This window comes from Oncorhynchus clarkii, chromosome 17, assembly GCF_045791955.1.
Source record: "Oncorhynchus clarkii lewisi isolate Uvic-CL-2024 chromosome 17, UVic_Ocla_1.0, whole genome shotgun sequence".
Classification (NCBI taxonomy): domain Eukaryota; kingdom Metazoa; phylum Chordata; class Actinopteri; order Salmoniformes; family Salmonidae; genus Oncorhynchus; species Oncorhynchus clarkii.
This window is the reverse complement of record NC_092163.1, coordinates 26,060,816-26,081,907: the sequence shown is the minus strand read 5'-3', so window position 1 is coordinate 26,081,907 and position 21,092 is coordinate 26,060,816. Positions and strand designations below refer to the sequence as shown.

Below are 21,092 nucleotides of genomic sequence, written 5' to 3'. Positions count from 1 at the left end.
GCTAATTAGCTACTGCTAGTTGTTAGCCACTGCTAGCGGTGTCACGCCCTGACCTTAGAGAGACATTTTATTTCTCTATTTGGTTAGGTCAGGGTGTGATGTGGGGTGGGCATTCTATGTTCTATGTTTTGTATTTCTTTGTTTTGGCCGGGTATGGTTCTCAATCAGGGACAGCTGTCTATCGTTGTCTCTGATTGGGAACCATACTTAGGCAGACCTTTTTCCCACCTGTCTTTGTGGGTAGTTAACTTTGTTTGAGGCATCATAGCCCTGTAAGCTTCATGGTTGTTGTTCATTTTGTTGGCGTCATTCCAAAATAACAAGGAAAATGTACGCTCACAACGCTGCACTTTGGTCTACTTCCAACAACACCCGTGACAAGCGGCCTTTACTCTCTGCTCAGGCACCAGCCATTTTTTAGCCTGGATAATACCTGCCAGCCTCGGACTGTTTTTCTCCACTACAACGCCGGATTCCTACCGTAAACCCTGGACCATTGATCATCACAGCTAGCTAGCTGCCACTGAGCGACCCAGCCCGAAGCTAGCCCTGAGCCAGGCGCATCTCCCAGCTAGCAAACGAAATAACCACAACTACAATACCTCTTTCGCCATCTGGCCTGGTCCCTTCGTCGACACGGCGCCCCGCCGTACTACCAGACGTAATTCCATCAGCTGTGCCTTCAACCGGCCGTTGCCGCATAGCTGACTAATCACTTAGCACTATTGTAAGCAGGAAGCAGGAGGATAGAGTTATGGTCTGATTTGCCAAAGGCAGGGTGATGGAGGGCTTTGTATCTAGAGTTGGATCTAGAGTTTTGTCACCTCTAGTTGCACATGTGACATGCTTGTAAAAATTACAGGCCACGAGAAACGCCACCTCTGAATGTGCATTTTCTTGTTTGCTTATGGCCTTATACAGTTAGTTGAATACGTTCTTAGTGCCAGCATCAGTTTGTGGTGGTAAATAGACAGCTGCGAAAGATACAGATGAAAACTCTCTTGGTAGATTGTATGGTTTGCAGCTTATCATGAGGTATTCTAACTCAGGCGTGCAAAACCGAGAGACTTCCTGAACATTAGAGATTTTGCATCAGCTGTTGTTAACAAAGAGACACACCCTCCTCCCTTCATCTTATCCGAGTCCGCCATCCGGTCTTGACGATGCATAGAAAAACCAACAAGATATATCCAGTTCCTCGTTCAGCCACGACTCTGAGAAATGAAGGATATCAGCTCCCATTTATAGGATTGTTTCGAATGGAGCTCATCCAGTTTGTTCTTAAGTGATTGCACGTTTGTCCAATAGAACAGAGGGCATTGTCGGTCTATTTGCTTGCTGACTTAGTCTCGTCATGGTACCGGGTCGCCTGCCTCTCTTTCGTCACCACTTCCTCTTTCTAGTCCCGGGGATTAGGGCCTGGTCCAGAGTAAGCTGAACGTCCAGAGATGACGACTCGTTGAAGTAGAAATTGTTGTCCAAATCGAAGTTCTAAATGGCAAACGTTATCTATACTCTTTTATAGGTGACAGTTTCTGAGGTTACACTTTCATGGCCACATAATGACATGGGGACATTTTGGTGGTATTTTTGCTGGGACTGACGGATATCCAAACAGAGGAGCCTTGTCTCTTTCAGACAGTTTAAATGTCACCCTCTTGATCACAACAGGATGTCTTCTCACACGCGACAATTATTTGGAGAAGCCAACTAACAGGCCTTAATGGTCGCCCGGCCGTTCCTGCGGTTCCTCTGAGCAGCAATATACAGCTTTCTCTCGGGTCGTTAGGGACCTTGGGACCCTTGTCTCAACTCTAACGTGTTCACGGGCCAGCGAGTTTATCAGGCCAGAGAATCTACAAGAACCTCCTCTTTTATGATCCTATGATTTGATAAGATTTGATAAAGGTAGGCTATAAAAGGCCCTTCTGCTTTATCCCTCTGATGACCCTACATGCTCTTGATTTGGGGGCGGTTGAATCCTCCGTCGTGATTGGCTGAGGAAAGACTTGGAGTGGGGATACCACGGATTGACTTTTTTGTTCATGTTTTTTTTATGTAAAGTGTGTGGGGTTCAGCTGTTTTTAATGGCTACATCCTTTTCACGGACTGTGGTTCAGACAAGCGTGTGTGTGTGTATGTGTTTGGGTGTGTGTACGGACCGCATTGTGTCTCAAAATAGTCAGCTGGAGTGCACTGAGAGTCTGAAACAGATAGCTGGACTTTCCCATGGGGGGGCCAGTGGCTGGGGGCCGAGAAGGGAGGTCTCAGGGCCCCGTCTGGGACAGAGTGGGGGAAAGGGGCCTGGTTCTCACGACACCTGACCCAGTCCACATCCTGTCCTCAGCCCCACAGTGTGGTGTGGTCAGGGAGCCGAGCTGGGCCAGTGGAGAGCCTCTGACCCAAAGGAGATCTGGGTGGCTCTCTGGCTGGACCTAAGGGCTGGACCTAAAGACAGCATGCACAAGCATAGAGGGGGGAAACACATTGATCTCACACCCTATTCAAGAGCAGCATTGGGGGTTTTCCCTTTCATGTTTGTGTTCTGATTTCTCAGGATAGACACATCTACTTTGAGCACTCCTTATAATGTACTGTATCCTTTTGTATTATACTAAGTACCGAATGGTTGTACAAACCTTGTGTTTAGTTGATGGATCCTGTTTCATAAAAGTTGTAGCCCCCTCTACTGGCCAGGGGAAGAGTACTGTTAGAGTAAATCATTTTGATGGTTGTCTGCTATTAGTGTCCCCCCAGGATGAAATTGGATACAGTGGCAAGAAAAAGTATGCGAACACTTTTGAATTACCTGGATTCCTGCATAAATTGGTCATAACATTTCATCTGATCTTCATCTAACTCACAACAATACACAAACACAGTGTGCTTACACTAATAACACACAAATTATTGTATTTTGCTAAATTGAATAGATCATTTAAACATTCACAGTGTAGGGTGGAAAAAGTATGTGAATCCCTAGGCTAATGACTTCTCCAAAAGCTAATTAGAGTCAGGAGTCAGCTAACCTGGAGTCCAATCAATGAGACGAGATTGGAGATGTTGGTTAGAGCTGCCCTGCCCTAATTGGAGTTTGCTATTCACAAGAAGCATTGCCTGATGTGAACCATGCCTCGAACAAAAGAGATCTCAGAAGACCTAAGATTAAGAATTGTTCACTTGCAGGTTACAAGGTTACAAAAGTATCTCTAAAAGCCTTGATGTTCATCAGTCCACGGTAAGACAATTTGTCTATTAATGGAGAAAGTTCAGCACTGTTGCTATTCTCCTTACTAGTGGTCATCCTACAAAGATGACTGCAAGAGCACAGTGTAGAATGCTCAATGTTAAGAAGAATGTCAGCTAAAGAGTTAAAGAAATCTCTGGAACATGCTAACATCTCTTTTGACGAGGCTACGATACATAAAACACTAAACAAGAATGGTGTTCATGGGAGGACACCACGGAAGAAGCCACTGCTGTCCAAAAAAACCCATTGCTGCATGTCTTTAGTTTACAAAAGAGCACCTGGATGTTCCACAGCGCTACTTTCAAAATATTCTGTGAACAGATGAAACTAAAGTTGAGTTGTTTGGAAGAAACACACAACACTATGTGTGGAGAACAAAAGGCACAGCCCACCAACATCAAAACCTCATCCCAACTGTAAAGTACGGTGGAGGGAGCATCATGGTTTGGGGCTGCTTTTTTATTTTATCCTTAATTTAACTAGACAAGTCAGTTAAGAACAAATTCGTATTTACAATGACGGCCTACCCCGGGCCAATTGTGCGCCGCCTATGAAAGGGACTCTCAATCATGATCAGATGTGATGCAGCCTGGATTTGAATTAGGGACTGCAGTGACCCCTTTTGCACTGAGATGCAGTGCCTTAGACTGCTGTGCCACTCAAGAGCTAACATTTGCTGCCTCAGGGCCTGGACAGCTTGCTATCATCGACGGAAAAATGAATTCCCAAGTTTATCAAGACATTTTGCAGAAGAATTTAAGGCTATCTGTCCGCCAATTGAAGCTCAACAGAAGTTGGGTGATGCAACACGTCAACAACCCAAAACACAGAAGTAAATCAACAACAGAATGGCTTCAACAGAAGAAAATATGCCTTCTTGAGTGGCACAGTCAGAGTCCTGACTTCAACCTGATTGAGATGCTGTGGCATGACCTCGAGAGCGGTTCACACCAGACATCCCAAGAATATTGCTGAACTGAAACAGTTTTGTATAAAGAAATGGTCCAAGATTCCTCCTGACCGTTGTGCAGGTCTGATCCGCAACTACAGAAAACATTTGGTTGAGGTTATTGCTGCCAAAGGAGGGTCAACCAGTTATTAAATTCAAGGGTTCACATACTTTTCCCACCCTGCATTGTGAATGTTTATATGGTGTGTTCAATAAAGACATAAAACGTATAATTGTTTGTGTATTATTAGTTTAAGCAGAAAGTGTTTGTCCATTGTCGTGACTTAGATGATCAGATCAAATTTGATGACCAATTTATGGATCCGTCTCTGTCCGTTCGTATATCTAAGACACCAATGGCCCAATTTTGAAAAAACTTAGATGTATGATGCATCTTACCATAGAGATACATATTTATAAAATTACATTGATTGGCCCAAGAGGGGCCCTATAGTAATCAACTGAAATTCGAAACTTTGAACAAACATGTCTCCTGTCCCCTTTGAGCTTGAATTGTTGTTACTAATTGGCCTGGGAGACTACATGTTTACTGTTGCCTTATTTGTCAGTTTATTTAACACAAAGTTGTTAGGTAAAGCAACTATGATTCAAGTAAGATATATTCTGAATTTATTCATACTTTTTGTTTCCTTGATGGTTTATGTGTCGAATAATGTTACCTCGAGTGTAGTGGAGGCTCCTCAGAGGAGGGAGGTGTGAACCATCCTCCTAAGTGAATTTCATAAAAATAATGAAACAATAGAAAAAAAGTATCCTTTTTAGATAAAACTATACAAAATATATTCATGTCACCAAATAATCGATTAAAACACACCGTTTTGAAATGCAGGTCCACAGTAGCCTCAACAGCACTCTGTAGGGTAGTGTCCTCCTCTGTCTACATTGACTTCAATACAAAACCTAGGAGGCTCATGGTTCCCACCCCCTTCCATAGACTTACACAGAAATTATGGCAACTTCTGGAGGATGTCCTCCAACCGATCAGAGATCTTGCAGCATGAACTGACATGTTGTCCACCCAATGAAAGGATCAGAGAATGAATCTAGTACTAAAGCATAAGCTACAGCTACCTACGGTAGCACTGCAGTGCATAAAATGTGATGAGTAGTTGACTCAAAAAGTGAGAAAGATAATAGTTCAACAGTTTTGAACAAAATCATTCCTTTAAAATGAAGGAGAAGTAAGAGAAAAGTTGAGAGAGTTAGCTATATTTAGGACAGATTTTTTTAGGACAGATTTTCACCGGTGTAATGTCCATTGCTCGTGTTTCTTAGCCCAAGCGAGTCTCTTCTTTTTATTGGTGCCCTTTAGTAGTTATTTCTTTGCAGCAATTCGACCATGAATGCCTGATTCACGCAGTCTCCTCTGAACAGTTGATGTTGCGATGTCTCTGTTACTTGAACTCTGTGAAGCATTTATTTGGGCTGCAATTTCTGAGGCTGGTAACTCTAATGAACTTATACTCTGTAGCAGAGGTAACTCTGTGTCTTCCTTTCCTGAGGCGGTCTTCATGAGAGCCAGGTTCATCATAGCGCTTGATGGTTTTTGCGACTGCACTTGAAGAAACTTGAAATTGTCTGCATTGACTGACCTTCATGTTTTAATGTAATGATTGCCTGTTGTTTCTCTTTGCTTATTTGAGCTGTTCTTGCCATAATATGGACTTGGTCTTTTATCAAATAGGGCTATCATCTGTATACTACCCCTACCTTGTCACAACACAACTGATTGGCTCAAACGCATTCAGAAGGAAAGAAATTCTACAAATTAATATTTCACAAGGAACACCTGTTAATTGAAATGCATTCCAGGTGACTAGCTCATGAAGCTGGTTAAGAGAATGGCAAGAGTGTGCAAAGCTGTCATCAAGGCAAAGGGTGGCTACTTTGAAGAATCTCAAATCTCAAATATATTTTGTTTTGATGTCTTCACTATTATTCTACAATGTAAAAAATAGTAAAGATTAAGAAACTCTGGAATGAGTAGGTGTATATAAACTTTTGACTGGTACTCTATACAATGAGCAAATGATCATACTGTTTGTATGTGATTGGTATGAAAGCGAACTGTGTTTGCATTTGATCAGGGGCGTATTCATTCCCCCGATTCTGTTCAAAAACGTTTCTTAAACGGATGCAAACGTAACGAAATGGGAATAAACATCCCTGAATTTGTCCAACTCTTATTTGCAACTGTTGGAGTTATGATTACGCCCTAAATCAGCTAGATGCTGGCAAGAGTGTGCAAGGCGGTATTGAATATGTCACTGTCTGTCACCTTGATTACTCAAATTTCTCTCGACCTGCGTTGTAAACTAATAGGCTAGGTTGTACCAACCTCATGATGGGTATAGGGAAATTTTGACTATCGTGTAGTAGCCCAAAAACAATCAATGTTACATTGAGCTGGGTGAATGGAATATGAATGACAGTCATCCAATATGCTGTAATAGAAACAAAGCCATGCTCATAAAAAAATGATCATCCTCCCTCATCTTAAACGGCACCAGCCACCACTGCTCGAGTGATCATGTGTGTTGATGATGTGTGAGTTGATGATAGTTGACGCCTTGAAAATGGCAACTTAGTGAAAATATCATATTTTAATTATTGATATGACTTGGTAATTGAAAAGTTCATAGCTTTTCCGATTACATACAAAGTTTAGTACAATTCAAATTCAACAACTTTACATAGGGCAAATAATGAATGGGACCAATCCTTCATAATAATGGTGTAACAAATTAACTGGATTCTCATGTCTAAGTATTACAATGTAGCTTACACTTATAGCCTGTGCATAGATTCAAAAACAAAAGGCCATATTGAGCATTTCCTATGTAGAACATGAATACATCAACAATGTTGTGAATGAGACCAGATATAGGGCTACTTTATCTCAGAAATATATTACAGCATTTTATAAGATGTTCAATTCATGAATCAAATCAAATAAATACATATATAATGAATTAACAACCTAGTTAACCAATACATTTATCATTTGATAAATAAATACATAAATACATAAAATTAATAAATACACAAATGTTTATCGTGGAAATGTTGCAGGGAAATTAAGAGCTAATTGGCATATTAAAAAATAATGGAATGTAAATTATTGCAAATAAATGAATACGAATCCATAAAACAATTATAGAATAAAAAATATTAACATTTTAATGTTATTCAGTCATCATCGTCAGTTATCTTCTATGTTCTTGAACAACCCTCATTTTCATTATTATTGCTCTCTATCAAAAAGCAGGAAGAGAAAGACGAGTGGTGAGGAGTGCAGTCTTTGACCAGGGTTGTGTTCATTAGGCACCAAATGGAAGAAAACAGACTGAAACAAGGCAAGGGACTATCTGGATAAGTTCAATAATAAAAAAGTTTAACCTTCATTTTAGTTTTCAGTTGCGATGTGTTTTAAAAAATGTCTGTTACATGCCCTAATGTTTCCCAACTCCAGTCCTCGAGTATTCCTAACAGATTCAACTTGTCAACTAATCATCAAGCCCTTGATGAGTTGAATGAGGTGTATTTTTCTGGGAATACAATAAAAATGTGTACTGGAGTTGGGAAACACTGGCCGAATGAACACAACATTGGTCTCTCTTGTAAAGGAGATATTATCTCAGTGAAACAGACCTGGGTAAATAAGCTGATATCGTGTAAATCTCTGATTAGTCCTCGGGACAGCAGTCCTCTTCGTCTCCGGAGCCCTTGAAGCAGGCCGACTCGTAATGCTTGATCAGGTAGGACTTCAGTGCAAAGCTCTTGCCGCAGCGCTTGCAATCATAGTGCTTGAAGGCCGAGTGCGTCTGCATGTGGGCACGCAGGTTGGAGCGGTCCGCAAACGCTTTGCCGCAGTGGGCACAGGCGAACGGCTTCTCGCCCGTGTGCGAGCGCATGTGACCCTGCAGCAGCCACGGTCGGCTAAACGCCTTGCCGCACACTCCACACTCATGCCGCAGGTCGTGGGTGAGCATGTGCATGGCCAGCGCCGGCATGGACACGTAGGCCTTATGGCACGTGGGGCACTTCCTGGCCTGCTGGCCTTCCAGGCTGCGGTGTGTCTGCTTGTGACGGCTCAGGTTGGACGAGGTGGCGTAGGTCTTGCTGCATTCGCTGCACGTGTGGCGCCCCGGTCCCTTAGACTTTCCGGGCTTTCCTTTGGCAGCCTTGGACCCTGTGGATCCTGTGGAGCCCACTTCTGCAATGCTGTTTCTCTCCTCACCTTTGGTTTTTGTTTTCCTGTGGTTGGCCCTTCTCCGAGAGCGGCCGTCAGAGATGAGGAAGGCGTCCACTGTGTAGCTGCTGCTGTCCGACTCGGTGGTCATGCCTGAGCAGGGGCTGTCGGGCTGCTCCATGTCATGGTCGGAGTAGTCCTCCCCCCCGCTGCCCCCTGTGCTCCCTGGGGAGTACAGGGGCCCCGCGGAGAGCCCGGTCTGCCTCCTCAAGCCAGGGTCCTTTGTGCTCTGGCATATTGAGGGGATGACGTAATCCTGGATGTAGCCTGTAGAAGGTTTGGAAGAGGAAGATTTTGAATAAATAAGTGCATTTTTGGCAACAATTGTGGCATTTCAAATGTATAGCCTTTATACAGATTTTTAGCAAAATGCATTTCACAAGATATGTTTTTTTTGGTCTATGATTCTATGGTTTTATGATTCCAGCACTCTTTCTGATTCCAGTTGAAAGCATTTTCTATTTTTATTGTTGAGCCATTGAGTGAAAGACGGCTGATCAGAGTCTTCCATGCATTGCGGATCAATATGAAACTGTATACAGGAAACCATTTGCAAGTGCTTGGTTCAGCAAGCTTTGCGAATTAAATATGAATGACTCTACAGTGCACAGTCTTGCACCGATCAATACTCATCCGGCTCAAAACAAGTTATGCACCCCAAATGGCACCCTATTCCCTATATAGTGCACTGCTTTTGAACAGGGCCCATAGGGCTCTGGTCAAAACTAGTGCACTATGTAGGTAATAGGGTGCCATTTGGGACACATACAAGGACTATCATTACTAGCTATCAAAAAGACCCTCACATACTAAATGCAAGTTCTATGCACTGACATGGACACAACAGTCATAAAATTAAACACACTTCTCCACAACTGATACACCTGTCGCCATCCCATCCCATGCCACCATATCTAAATCTGTTATCGTAGCGGGGGCCAAAACAAAAATGAATGTCTCAGTAGAGAAATCCCACAAAGCGCTAAATCATTTTAATCAGATCATTCTCCATCTGTGGTGTGTTGAAAGTGCCTGTGAGTATGGTAATGGGTAGATTGAATGACAGGTGCAGTGTGATTTGGGGATGGGAATGGAGAGGGGAAGGCAAAGGGGGGTTATAGGCTGATCTTTACAGCAGTGCACAATATATTATGCTCCCCCTTGCAACACAAAGGGAACCAGACAGCTGGCATCCTAATTCTGGGAACAAATGATCCGGCGAGCCAAAGCTCTGTGGTTATGATGGACATTCCACTAACAACACACCACACATTTCTATGGAAGTGTTTTTCCCTGAAATCATAGCATCAATTGACAAAACCTCATATACATCTAAGGTTGATTGCACTCCCCTCTCATTTTTTGTATCAATGATAAACTAAGGATGTTACAAAGCATGTTGCCCTTTTCCATTTAAGTTTATATTTTCTAATGAATACATTTTATTTTACCCATTTAACATTGAGTTTTGTCGGTTTATCAGAAAATAAACTGTATTTTGTCAATGGATTTTGGAGAAAGAAAGAGAGAGGTTTGAATTGCTACAATTTGACCTCCCTGTGGGTATCTCAGATCAGATGAGATGAAGGGATGAAGAGCTAGAGGACTGGAGGGGGTGGGGGTGATAACAGGTAAAGCCTCAAGGGCAACAGCACCAGCTAAGGACAAACCAGTCGCATGTGGATATCTGCTTTCTGGTGGTGGTGGAGAGGTTATAGACCTCACAAAGGCTTGGATGGGATTTCGAGCCTAATGCACGCATCCATGTGTACCATTATGCATGTACACAATAGTATTAAAGCCAAAGCCTGTTGTGTGATCTGCTCTGTATTAAACTGATTGGTCCAGAGTGACCTGAATACTCTTTAGCGTCACTGGAGGCATGGGGCGGACTGGGGTGGGGAGGGTTGGCCGGTGGAGGGATTAAATAGCAACATCACAGGCTTAAGGAAAAACATGTATCATGGGGTTGGTCCATTTATAAAACAAATTTAACAAGTATGTTTTTCATTCCATTTCTTAACAAATACACTATTGAATTTTTCTTGAAAACCCACAACTCTAAACTATATACAACAAGCACATTAACAATAAGCACATTAACAATAAAAATTTGTTTTTTACTACATGTTTGCAATGTGTAGACAGAAAAGTTAAGTCATCTCAACTCACCATTTTCACTCAAACGGACCGCCAAGTTGGTGGCGGACTCGGTGATGGCACGTGTGAGCGTGTACGATCCGTCCGAGTGATGCTGATGATTGGAGGAGGAGGAGTAATCGTGGACCTTCAGTTGCTTCACCAAAAAGGAACGTGGCATTTTCTTGACGGGCTGGTCCTAATGCCACATATGAATAAAAAAACAACGCAGGAAAAAGCCAAAGACCTGCACGCTACTTCAGGACAGCCCTTTAGAAAAGGCCCCAAGTCAAAGAAAGCCAAAATGGAGGTGAATGACGCAAATGGATGCTCTGAGATTTCCCTCACTACTAAAACTCCCAGGCCTGAATAGTCTGAATAGCGTCAGTCTGAATGCCAGAAAGAATGGAAACCGGAAGAACGGAAGAGAAAGTGCTAGGAAAAAGTGAAAGCCAAAGGAGAAAGTAAAGACAGAGGAAGAAAGACAGTGGAGATAGAAAGATAGAGACCGTGTGAGAGAGAGGAGATGGCTAGACTAGCTGAGCTCAGCACTAGCGCAGGCTTTTATATGGGGCACGAACCCCCAAAGATCAGGTGGTGCCTTTGGAAAAGGGAGCCTACTTAGCATTAATCCATCAAACATCCCCGGGGACACACATCAAATTACCACGAGCCGTCTGTGCATCCCCGTACGAGCACCTACACACACGCACATACACACACACACGAGCGCACACACTGCAGCCAACCCCAGTCAACTCCCCCTCCTCTCACCCCGTCTCTTTCACCCCTTCATCGCTCCACACACAGAGAGAGAGCAGACAATAGCACCGCTGAAGCATGTGGGTGACACTACACACAACATCTTGTCCCCTATTGTCTTCCAATGAAGTAGCTAACAGTTTATTGCTGACTGCCCCCCCAAAAAACTGTTATGTGCCTCTTCCTCCCCACCTTCTGATATTTTAATCTTCAAAGGCTAAATGCTGATTAAAATAATTTAATTTCATAATTATAATCTTCTTTGATAATGTATTTATCATGATTATATAAGTGGGGATATGGATTTTAACAAATGGCAATATCCAGTGCCTTCAGAAAGTATTCACACCCCATGTTGTTGTGTTGCAGCTTGAATTTATATGGATTAAGATGATATTTTTTGTCACTGGCCTACACACAATACCCCATCATGTCAAAGTAGAATTATATTTTTTTATTTATTTTTTATTTATTTTTTACAAATGAATTAAAAATGAAAAGCTGAAATGTCTTGAGTCAATAAGTATTCAATCTTTTTGTTATGGCAAGCCTAAATAAGTCCAGGAGTAAACATTTGCTTAACAAGTCGCATAATAAATTGCATGGACTCACTCTGTGTGCAATAATAGTGTCACGATCGTCAAAATAACATTCGGAGCAAGGCGCAGTGTGATATGGGTTCCACATCTTTTATATTGTGAAACGCACAAAACAATAAAATAAAATAGAAACGTGAAGATAAGTAGTGCTCACAGGCAACTACTCATAAAACAAGATCCCACAAAAAAATACAGTGGGGAAATAGCTGCCTAAATATCATCCCCAATCAGAGACAACGCTAAACAGCTGCCTCTGATTGGGAACCATACCAAGCCAACATATAAATAAAACAACCTAAATTGCCCACCCTAGCCACACCCTGACCTAACCAAAATAGAGAATAAAAAGGCTCTCTATGGTCAGGGCGTGACAAATAGTGTTTAACATGATTTATGAATGACTACATCATCTCTGTACCCCACACATACAATTATCTGGAAGGTCCCACAGTCGAGCAGTGAATTTCAAACACAGATTCAACCACAAGGAAGGGCACCTATTGGTAGATGGGTAAAAAAACAAAACAAACATTGAATATCCCTTTGAGCATAATGAAGTTATTAATTACACTTTGGATGGTGTATCAATACCTCAAGTCACTACAAAGATACAGGCGTCCTTCCTAACAGTTGCCGGTGAGGAAGGAAACTGCTCAGGGATTTCACCTTGAGGCCAATGGTGACTTTCAAAGAGTTACAAAGTTTAATACAACATTGTATTGTACAACAACATTGTAGTTTCTCCACAATACTAACCTAATTGACAGGGAGAAAAGAAGGAAGGAAGCCTGTACAGAATAAAAATATGCATCCTGTTTGCAACAAGGCACTAGTAAATCAAGTAAATCTGTAAATCACAAGTAAATCTGCTAAAAGAAATGTGGCAAAGCAATTCACTTTATGTCCTGTATACAAAGTGTTATATTTGAGGCAAATCCAATACAACACATTACTAAGTACCACTCTCCATATGTTCAAGCATAGTGGTGGCTGCATCATGTTATCGGTACGCTTGTAATCATTAAATTAGTTTTTCAGGATAAAAAAGAAAAGCAATGGCAAAATCCTAGAGGATAACCTGGTTCAGTCGGCTTTCCACCAGACAATGGGAGATGAATTCACCTTTCAGCAGGACAATAACCTAAAACACAATCCCAAATCTACATGGGAGTTGCTTACCACGAAGACAGTGAATATTCCTGAGATGCCGAGTTACAGTTTTGACTTACAGTGCCTTGCGAAAGTATTCGGCCCCCTTGAACTTTGCGACCTTTTGCCACATTTCAGGCTTCAAACATAAAGATATAAAACTGTATTTTTTTGTGAAGAATCAACAACAAGTGGGACACAATCATGAAGTGGAACGACATTTATTGGATATTTCAAACTTTTTTAACAAATCAAAAACTGAAAAATTGGGCGTGCAAAATTATTCAGCCCCCTTAAGTTAATACTTTGTAGCGCCACCTTTTGCTGCGATTACAGCTGTAAGTCGCTTGGGGTATGTCTCTATCAGTTTTGCACATTGAGAGACTGACATTTTTTCCCATCCCTCCTTGCAAAACAGCTCGAGCTCAGTGAGGTTGGATGGAGAGCATTTGTGAACAGCAGTTTTCAGTTCTTTCCACAGATTCTCGATTGGATTCAGGTCTGGACTTTGACTTGGCCATTCTAACACCTGGATATGTTTATTTTTGAACCATTCCATTGTAGATTTTGCTTTATGTTTTGGATCATTGTCTTGTTGGAAGACAAATCTCCGTCCCAGTCTCAGGTCTTTTGCAGACTCCATCAGGTTTTCTTCCAGAATGGTCCTGTATTTGGCTCCATCCATCTTCCCATCAATTTTAACCATCTTCCCTGTCTCTGCTGAAGAAAAGCAGGCCCAAACCATGATGCTGCCACCACCATGTTTGACAGTGGGGATGGTGTGTTCAGCTGTGTTGCTTTTACGCCAAACATAACGTTTTGCATTGTTGCCAAAAAGTTCAATTTTGGTTTCATCTGACCAGAGCACCTTCTTCCACATGGTTGGTGTGTCTCCCAGGTGGCTTGTGGCAAACTTTAAACGACACTTTTTATGGATATCTTTAAGAAATGGCTTTCTTCTTGCCACTCTTCCATAAAGGCCAGATTTGTGCAATATACGACTGATTGTTGTCCTATGGACAGAGTCTCCCACCTCAGCTGTAGATCTCTGCAGTTCATCCAGAGTGATCATGGGCCTCTTGGCTGCATCTCTGATCAGTCTTCTCCTTGTATGAGCTGAAAGTTTAGAGGGACGGCCAGGTCTTGGTAGATTTGCAGTGGTCTGATACTCCTTCCATTTCAATATTATCGCTTGCACAGTGCTCCTTGGGATGTTTAAAGCTTGGGAAATCTTTTTGTATCCAAATCCGGCTTTAAACTTCTTCACAACAGTATCTCGGACCTGCCTGGTGTGTTCCTTGTTCTTCATGATGCTCTCTGCGCTTTTAACGGACCTCTGAGACTATCACAGTGCAGGTGCATTTATACAGAGACTTGATTACACACAGGTGGATTGTATTTATCATCATTAGTCATTTAGGTCAACATTGGATCATTCAGAGATCCTGACTGAACTTCTGGAGAGAGTTTGCTGCACTGAAAGTAAAGGGGCTGAATAATTTTGCACGCCCAATTTTTCAGTTTTTGATTTGTTAAAAAAGTTTGAAATATCCAATAAATGTCATTCCACTTCATGATTGTGTCCCACTTGTTGTTGATTCTTCACAAAAAAATACAGTTTTATATCTTTATGTTTGAAGCCTGAAATGTGGCAAAAGGTCGCAAAGTTCAAGGGGGCCGAATACTTTCGCAAGGCACTGTAAATCTTCTTAAAAATCTATGGCAAAAGCTGAAAATGGTTGTCTAGAATTTATGAGCAACCAATTTGACAAAGCTTGAAGAATTTTGAAAAGAATAATGGGCAAATGTTGCACAATCCAGTTGTGGGAAACACTTACAGACTTACCCAGAAAGACACAGCTTTTATCACTGCCAATGGTGATAAAGTATTGACTCAGGGTTGAGAATACTTATGTAAATTACATTTCTGTATTTAATTTTCAATAAATGTGCAAACATTTCTAAAACATCTTTTCACTTTGTCATCATGAGGTATTGTGTGTAGATCGGTGGGGATAAATATATATTTCATCCTTTTGAATTCAGGCTGTAACACAACAAAATGTGCAATAAGTCAAGGGGTATAAATACTTTCTGAAGACAGATGCTTTAAAATGTGATTGTAGCTTTCACCCATACAGATTGATTTAGATGTAAAGAATGGAGGGTGTCATATTGCAATGTGTATCCTTTGAGCATAAACCACCTCTGAATATTCTACATTGGTAATGCTTTAGCTATGTTGTTTACATAAATTTTTCATTCACATACTTGACAGAGATACTGCCATCAGTGCCGCCACAACAGCTGCTATTTTTCACTCTCATTTCTTATTGTAGGTTTCTGGCAGTTTTATGTCCACATAAGAATCTATTATCCTCCACGTCAACCTCAATGGTCCCCGTAGTGACTTCCGGCCTGGCGGCTGTGACCGGTTGACTCCTGTGTGAACGGAGGGGTGACGGGGAATCATGGATACGTGGCTTGAAATGTCTCTGGATGGATTTTTGAAAATACACAAACAGTGTACAAAAAAAAGGAAAAATATGCATTTTATATACCAGTCAAAAGTTTGGGCACACCTACTCATTCAAGAGTTTTTCTTTGTTTGTACTATTTTCTACATTGTAGAATAATAGTGAAGACATCAAAACTATGAAATAACACCTTTTGAATCATGTACTAACCAAAGAAAGTGTTAAACAAATCAAAATATATGTTATATTTGAGATTCTTCAAAGTAGCCACCTTAAGTAGCCTTGATGACAGCTTTGGACACTCTTTGTATTCTCTCAACCAGCTTCATGTGCTAGCCACCTGGAATATATTTCAATTAATAGGTATACCTTATTAAAAGTAAATTTGTGGAATTTATTTCCTTTTCAATGCATTTGATCCAATCAGTTGTGTTGTGACAAGGTAGGGATGGTATACAGAAGGCAGCCCTATTTGGTAAAAGACCAAGTCCATATTATGGCAAGAACAGCTCAAATAAACAAAGAGAAAAATAGTACAAATAAAGAAAAACCCTTGAATGAGTAGGTGTGTCCACTTTTGACTGGTACTGTATATATATATATATATATATATATATAGCCAATATGCCTTATTTTGTTTTATTTCCCTTAGGGGAAAAACAAGACTATTTTCATAGAAGGCACAAGTTAATTGTAGAAAATGTGCAACCCTGCGAATCGGTGAAGATATACACAAAATACAACATTGCACATGTTTGGTTTTCACATTTGTGTGTTTTTCCTCTATACACATAATTGATTAATCTTGTGTGCGACTGTGCCCCATTTGACTAGCTTACTGCATAGTAAATAGGGCCATAGAGTGTGTAACGGGAGAGTGGCTATTGGGGTCTGTTTTAGTAGCGATAAGTGAGATAATTTGTGCTAATCGCATCCAGTCATTAGTGGAGGACCCTCTGCAAAACAAATCCTGGTCCTTTTCACTAAGAATGTCTTTTCAGCACTTCGCTAAAGTCGCTTTCTTCACCACCTGACAATGAGACAGCTGCAAGCCAATGAATGAGCCTGATTGTCTTTTCCATTTAATCAGCAGTTACCAGTGAGAGAATCGGAGAAAAGAGAAGAATGAACTTGCTTTCACTTTCACTACACTTGTTCCCTTACTACACTTGTTCCACTCATTTCTGAGTATGTGCTGACTTGAAAATGGAGAATAAAAAAATATATTTTAGTTTGGTCATACACTTAACGCATACAAACATTTTGTTGACTTCAGCTCTATGTCTGCTGGGAGAGACAATTCTAGGGGATTCTGTACAGGACAAACACATGGCAAAACCTCAACTTTTTTATTTTACCTTTATTTAACTAGGCAAGTCAATTAAGAACAAATTCTTATTTTCAATGATGGCCTAGGAACAGTGGGTTAACTGCCTGTTCAGGGGCAGAATGACAGATTTGTACCTTGTCAGCTCGGGGATTTGAACTTGCAACCTTCCGGTTACTAGTACAACACTCTAACCACTAGGCTACCCTGCCGCTCCAAACTTTAGTTAGAATTTCTGTTTGGAGAAACAATACTACAATGTCCACAGGGATTCTGCATAGGACAAGCGCATGACAAAACCCATGCTTGAAAAGTAACTTGAAAAGGCAATCCACCCTCATCCCACCCAAAGATATTAAAGCAAGGAGGTCTGATGAGAAGTTACGGAAGAGGATGAGAAAAAACTTCTATACATCGGGTGTTGTCATGGGGGGGGGTTGGAGTGGGACTGGGACTGGGGGCTGCCGGGGCCAAAAGGGGGTTGTACAACTACATTTTAACCTAGTCGAGCCTCAATCCTGATAAAAAAGATTCTGTCCTTCTCTCTCCTCTCCATTTTGGGGGTCATCAATCAAACCTGTCATTCCCTCTGTCCCACCGGTCTCTCTCCAAGGCATCCGCCCGTTGTCGTGGCGTGAGGAAAACCGGCTCTCCGGGAAACTGGGAGGCCCACGCTACAGATGCTGCCGAAAATGAAAAGTGCAGAAGAAGAGAGAAGGAGGTGCATTATAATGAGAAAGCTGTGACATGATGCCAGATCTGGATGGATGGTAGAGCAGTACAGACAGAAAATAGGAGAAACACAGGAGTACTGTACTACATGAGACATTCATTTCAATAGTACTTGTGATTTTTTTGTTTTCTTATTGAACAAAAATGATACAAAACAGGTACAAAATACAGGGTATTCAAAACATTTTCCCTCATCAATCTACTCACACTTCCCCATAATGACAAAGCAAAACGGTTATCTATAATGTTTTACAATTGTATATATTATCAGTTGAAGTCAGAAGTTTGCATACACGTTAGCCAAATACATTTAAACTGTTTTTCACAATTCCTGACATTTAATCCTAGTAAAAATTCCCTGTCTTAGATCAGTTAGGATCACCACATTATTTTAAGAATGTGAAATGCCAGAACACTCCCAGTGGGTCATAAGTTTACATACACTCAGTTATTATTTGGTAGCATTGCCTTTAAATTGTTTAACTTGGGTCAAATGTTTAGTGTAGCCTTCCACAAGCTTCCCACAATAAGTTGGGTGAATTTTGGCCCATTCCTCCTGACAGAGCTGGTGTAACTGAGTCAGGTTTGTAGGCCTTCTTGCTCGCACTCTTTTTCAGTTCTGCCCACACATTTTTTATAGGATTGAGTTCAGGGCTTTGTGATGGCCACTCCAATACCTTGACTTTGTTGTCCTTAAGCCATTTTGCCACAACTTTGGAAGTATGCTTGGGGTCATTGTCCATTTGGAAGACCCAATTGCGACCAAACTTCCTGACTGATGTCTTGAGATGTTGCTTCAATATATCCACATTCTTTTCCTGCCTCGTGATGCCATCTATTTTGTGAAGTGATCCAGTCCCTCCTGCAGCAAAGCACCCCCATGTTTGATGCTGCCACCACCGTGCATCACGGTTGGGATGGTGTTCTTCGTCTTGCAAGTCTCCCACTTTTCCTCCAAACATAACAATGTTCATTATGGCCAAATAATGATATTTTTGTTTCATCAGACCAGAGGACATTTCTCCAAAAAGTATGATCTTTGTCCCCATGTTCAGTTGCAAACCGTAGTCTGGCTTTTTGGAACAGTGGTTTCTTCCTTGCTGAGCGGCATTTCAGTTTATGTCGATATAGGACTTGTTTTACTGTGGATATAGATACTTTAGTACCTGTTTCCTCCAGCAACTTCACAAGGTCCTTTGCTGTTGTTCTGGTATTGATTTGTACTTTCCTCACCAAAGTACATTCATCTCAAGGAGACAGAACGCGTCTCCTTCCTGAACTGTATGACGGCTGCGTGGTCCCATGGTGTTTATACTTGCGTACTATTGTTTTTGCAGAAGAACGTGGTACCTTCAGGTGTTTGGAAATTGTTCCCAAGGATGAACCAGACTTGTGGAGGTCTACAATCTTTTTTCTGAGGTCTTGGCTGATTTCTTTTGATTTTCCCATGATGTCAAGCAAAGAGGCACTGCGTTTGAAGGTAGGCCTTGAAATACATCCACAGGTACACCTCCAATTGACTTAAATGATGTCAATTTGCCTATCAGAAGCTTCTAAAGCCATGACATAATTTTCTGGAATTTTCCAAGCTGTTTAAAGGCACAGTCAACTTACTGTACATAAACTTCTGACCCACTGGAATTGTGATACAGTGAATTATAAGTGAAATAATCTGTCTATAAACAATTGTTGGAAAAATTACTTGTGTTATGCACAAAGTAGATGTCCTAACCGACTTCCAAAATTATAGTTTGTTAACAAGAAATTTGTGGAGTGGTTGACAAGTTTTAATGACTCCAACCTAAGTGTATGTAAACTTCTGACTTCAACTGTATATACAGTACCAGTCAAAGGTTTGGACACACCTACTCATTCCATAATTGTTCTTTATTTTATTATTTTCTACATTGTAGAACAATAGCGAATACATCAAAACTATGAAATAGCACATATGGAATGTGTGAAAGAAATCAAAATATATTTTATATTTGAGATTCTTCAAAGTAACTACTACCCTTTGCCTGTATGACAGCTGTGCACAATCTTGGCATTCTCTCAACCAGCTTCTCATGAGGTAGTCACCTCAAATGCATTTCAATTAACAGTTGTGCCTTGTTAAATGTTAATTTGTGGAATTTCTTTCCTTATTAATGCGTTTGAGCCAATCAGTTGTGTTGTGACAAGGTAGGGGTGGTATACAGAAGATAGCCCTATTTGGTAAAACACAAGAACAGCTCAAATAAGCAAAGAGAAACGACATTCCATCATTACTTTAAGACAAGAAGGTCAGTCAATCCAGAACATTTCAAGAACTTTGAAAGTTTCTTCAAGTGCAGTCGCAAAAACCATCAAACATTATTATGAAACTGGCTCTCATGAGGAATTCCACAGGAAAGGAAGACCCAGAGCCTCAGAAATTGCAGCCCAAATAAATGCTTCAGAGTTCAAGTAACAGACACATCTCAACATCAACTGTTCAGAGAAGACACAACTGTTAGCAGTTGATGTCATTCTTCAATAATACAGACCACAAAGCAAATCAGGGAGAGGAAAATAGGTTTATTCAAAAAGAGCAAATCATGCAGGGAGGTAGATGGTAGATGTTCATGCTCCCCTGTGCTCAGTGATTCTCCCCTGTGATTCTCTCCACAGAACAAATGGACAGCATGCAGTTTTATAACCCAGCCCTAGCCTGTGGTTGACCAATTAGAATTCCTTGCAATAAAACTGGGCCAATGGCCAAATAACAAGTATCCTATTTCAGATTCGACGTATAAACAATTTGGACCAATGAGAACTTGCCATGTAGCTATGAGTCCCGGACTGAAATTCGCTGACCCATTGATATTAAAGAAAAAACACTATTTCCATTGATCGTTAATTCTAGTCCTGTAACGGTTTTCCTGTGGTGAAGTAGAAGCGGACCAAAATGCAGCGTGGTGGTTATTCATGTTCTTTAATTTATAAAGACACTATACATGAAATAACTAACAAAACAATAAATGTGCGAAAACCTAAACAGCCCTATCTGGTGCAAAACACAGAGACAGGAACAATCACCCACAAACACACAGTGAAACCCAGGCTACCTAAGTATGATTCTCAATCAGAGACAACTAATGACACCTGCCTCTGATTGAGAACCATACTAGGCCGAAACATAGAAATACCCCAAAACATAGAAAAACAAACATAGACTGCCCACCCAACTCACGCCCTGACCATATTAAATAAATACAAAACAAAGGAAATAAAGGTCAGAACGTGACAAGTCCTCTCGTCCTCTGCATTGTGTATTTATCTTCGACATATCCTTACAACACCAATAATAAGAAGAGACTTGCTTGGGCGAAGAATCAGTAGCAATGGACATTAGACCGGTGGAAATCTGTCCTTTGGTGTGATTTTTGGTTCCAACCACCGTCTTTGTGAACG

The 21,092-nt window shown here is 41.1% G+C and overlaps 1 protein-coding gene across 1 annotated transcript; it reads right to left on the bottom strand.

Annotated features, from left to right (window-relative positions):
• Window positions 1–7,088: 7,088 nt before the first annotated feature.
• On the bottom strand, window positions 7,089–11,095 carry LOC139369692 (transcriptional repressor scratch 2-like). Its single transcript, XM_071108950.1, has 2 exons — window positions 10,645–11,095; window positions 7,089–8,739 (listed from the first exon to the last, which is right to left on the bottom strand). Exons 1-2 carry the CDS (start codon window positions 10,790–10,792, stop codon window positions 7,907–7,909), a joined length of 981 nt encoding a protein of 326 aa, XP_070965051.1. The 5' UTR covers window positions 10,793–11,095; the 3' UTR covers window positions 7,089–7,906.
• Window positions 11,096–21,092: the final 9,997 nt, after the last annotated feature.

Bases quoted from the DNA above. Each gene is read 5' to 3' on its own strand.
- LOC139369692 (XM_071108950.1), bottom strand. From the start codon at position 10,792: ATGCCACGTTCCTTTTTGGTGAAGCAACTGAAGGTCCACGATTACTCC. The intron at 8,740-10,644 runs GTGAGTTGAGAT...AACCTTCTACAG, and splicing joins GGTCCGTTTGAGTGAAAATG to GCTACATCCAGGATTACGTC.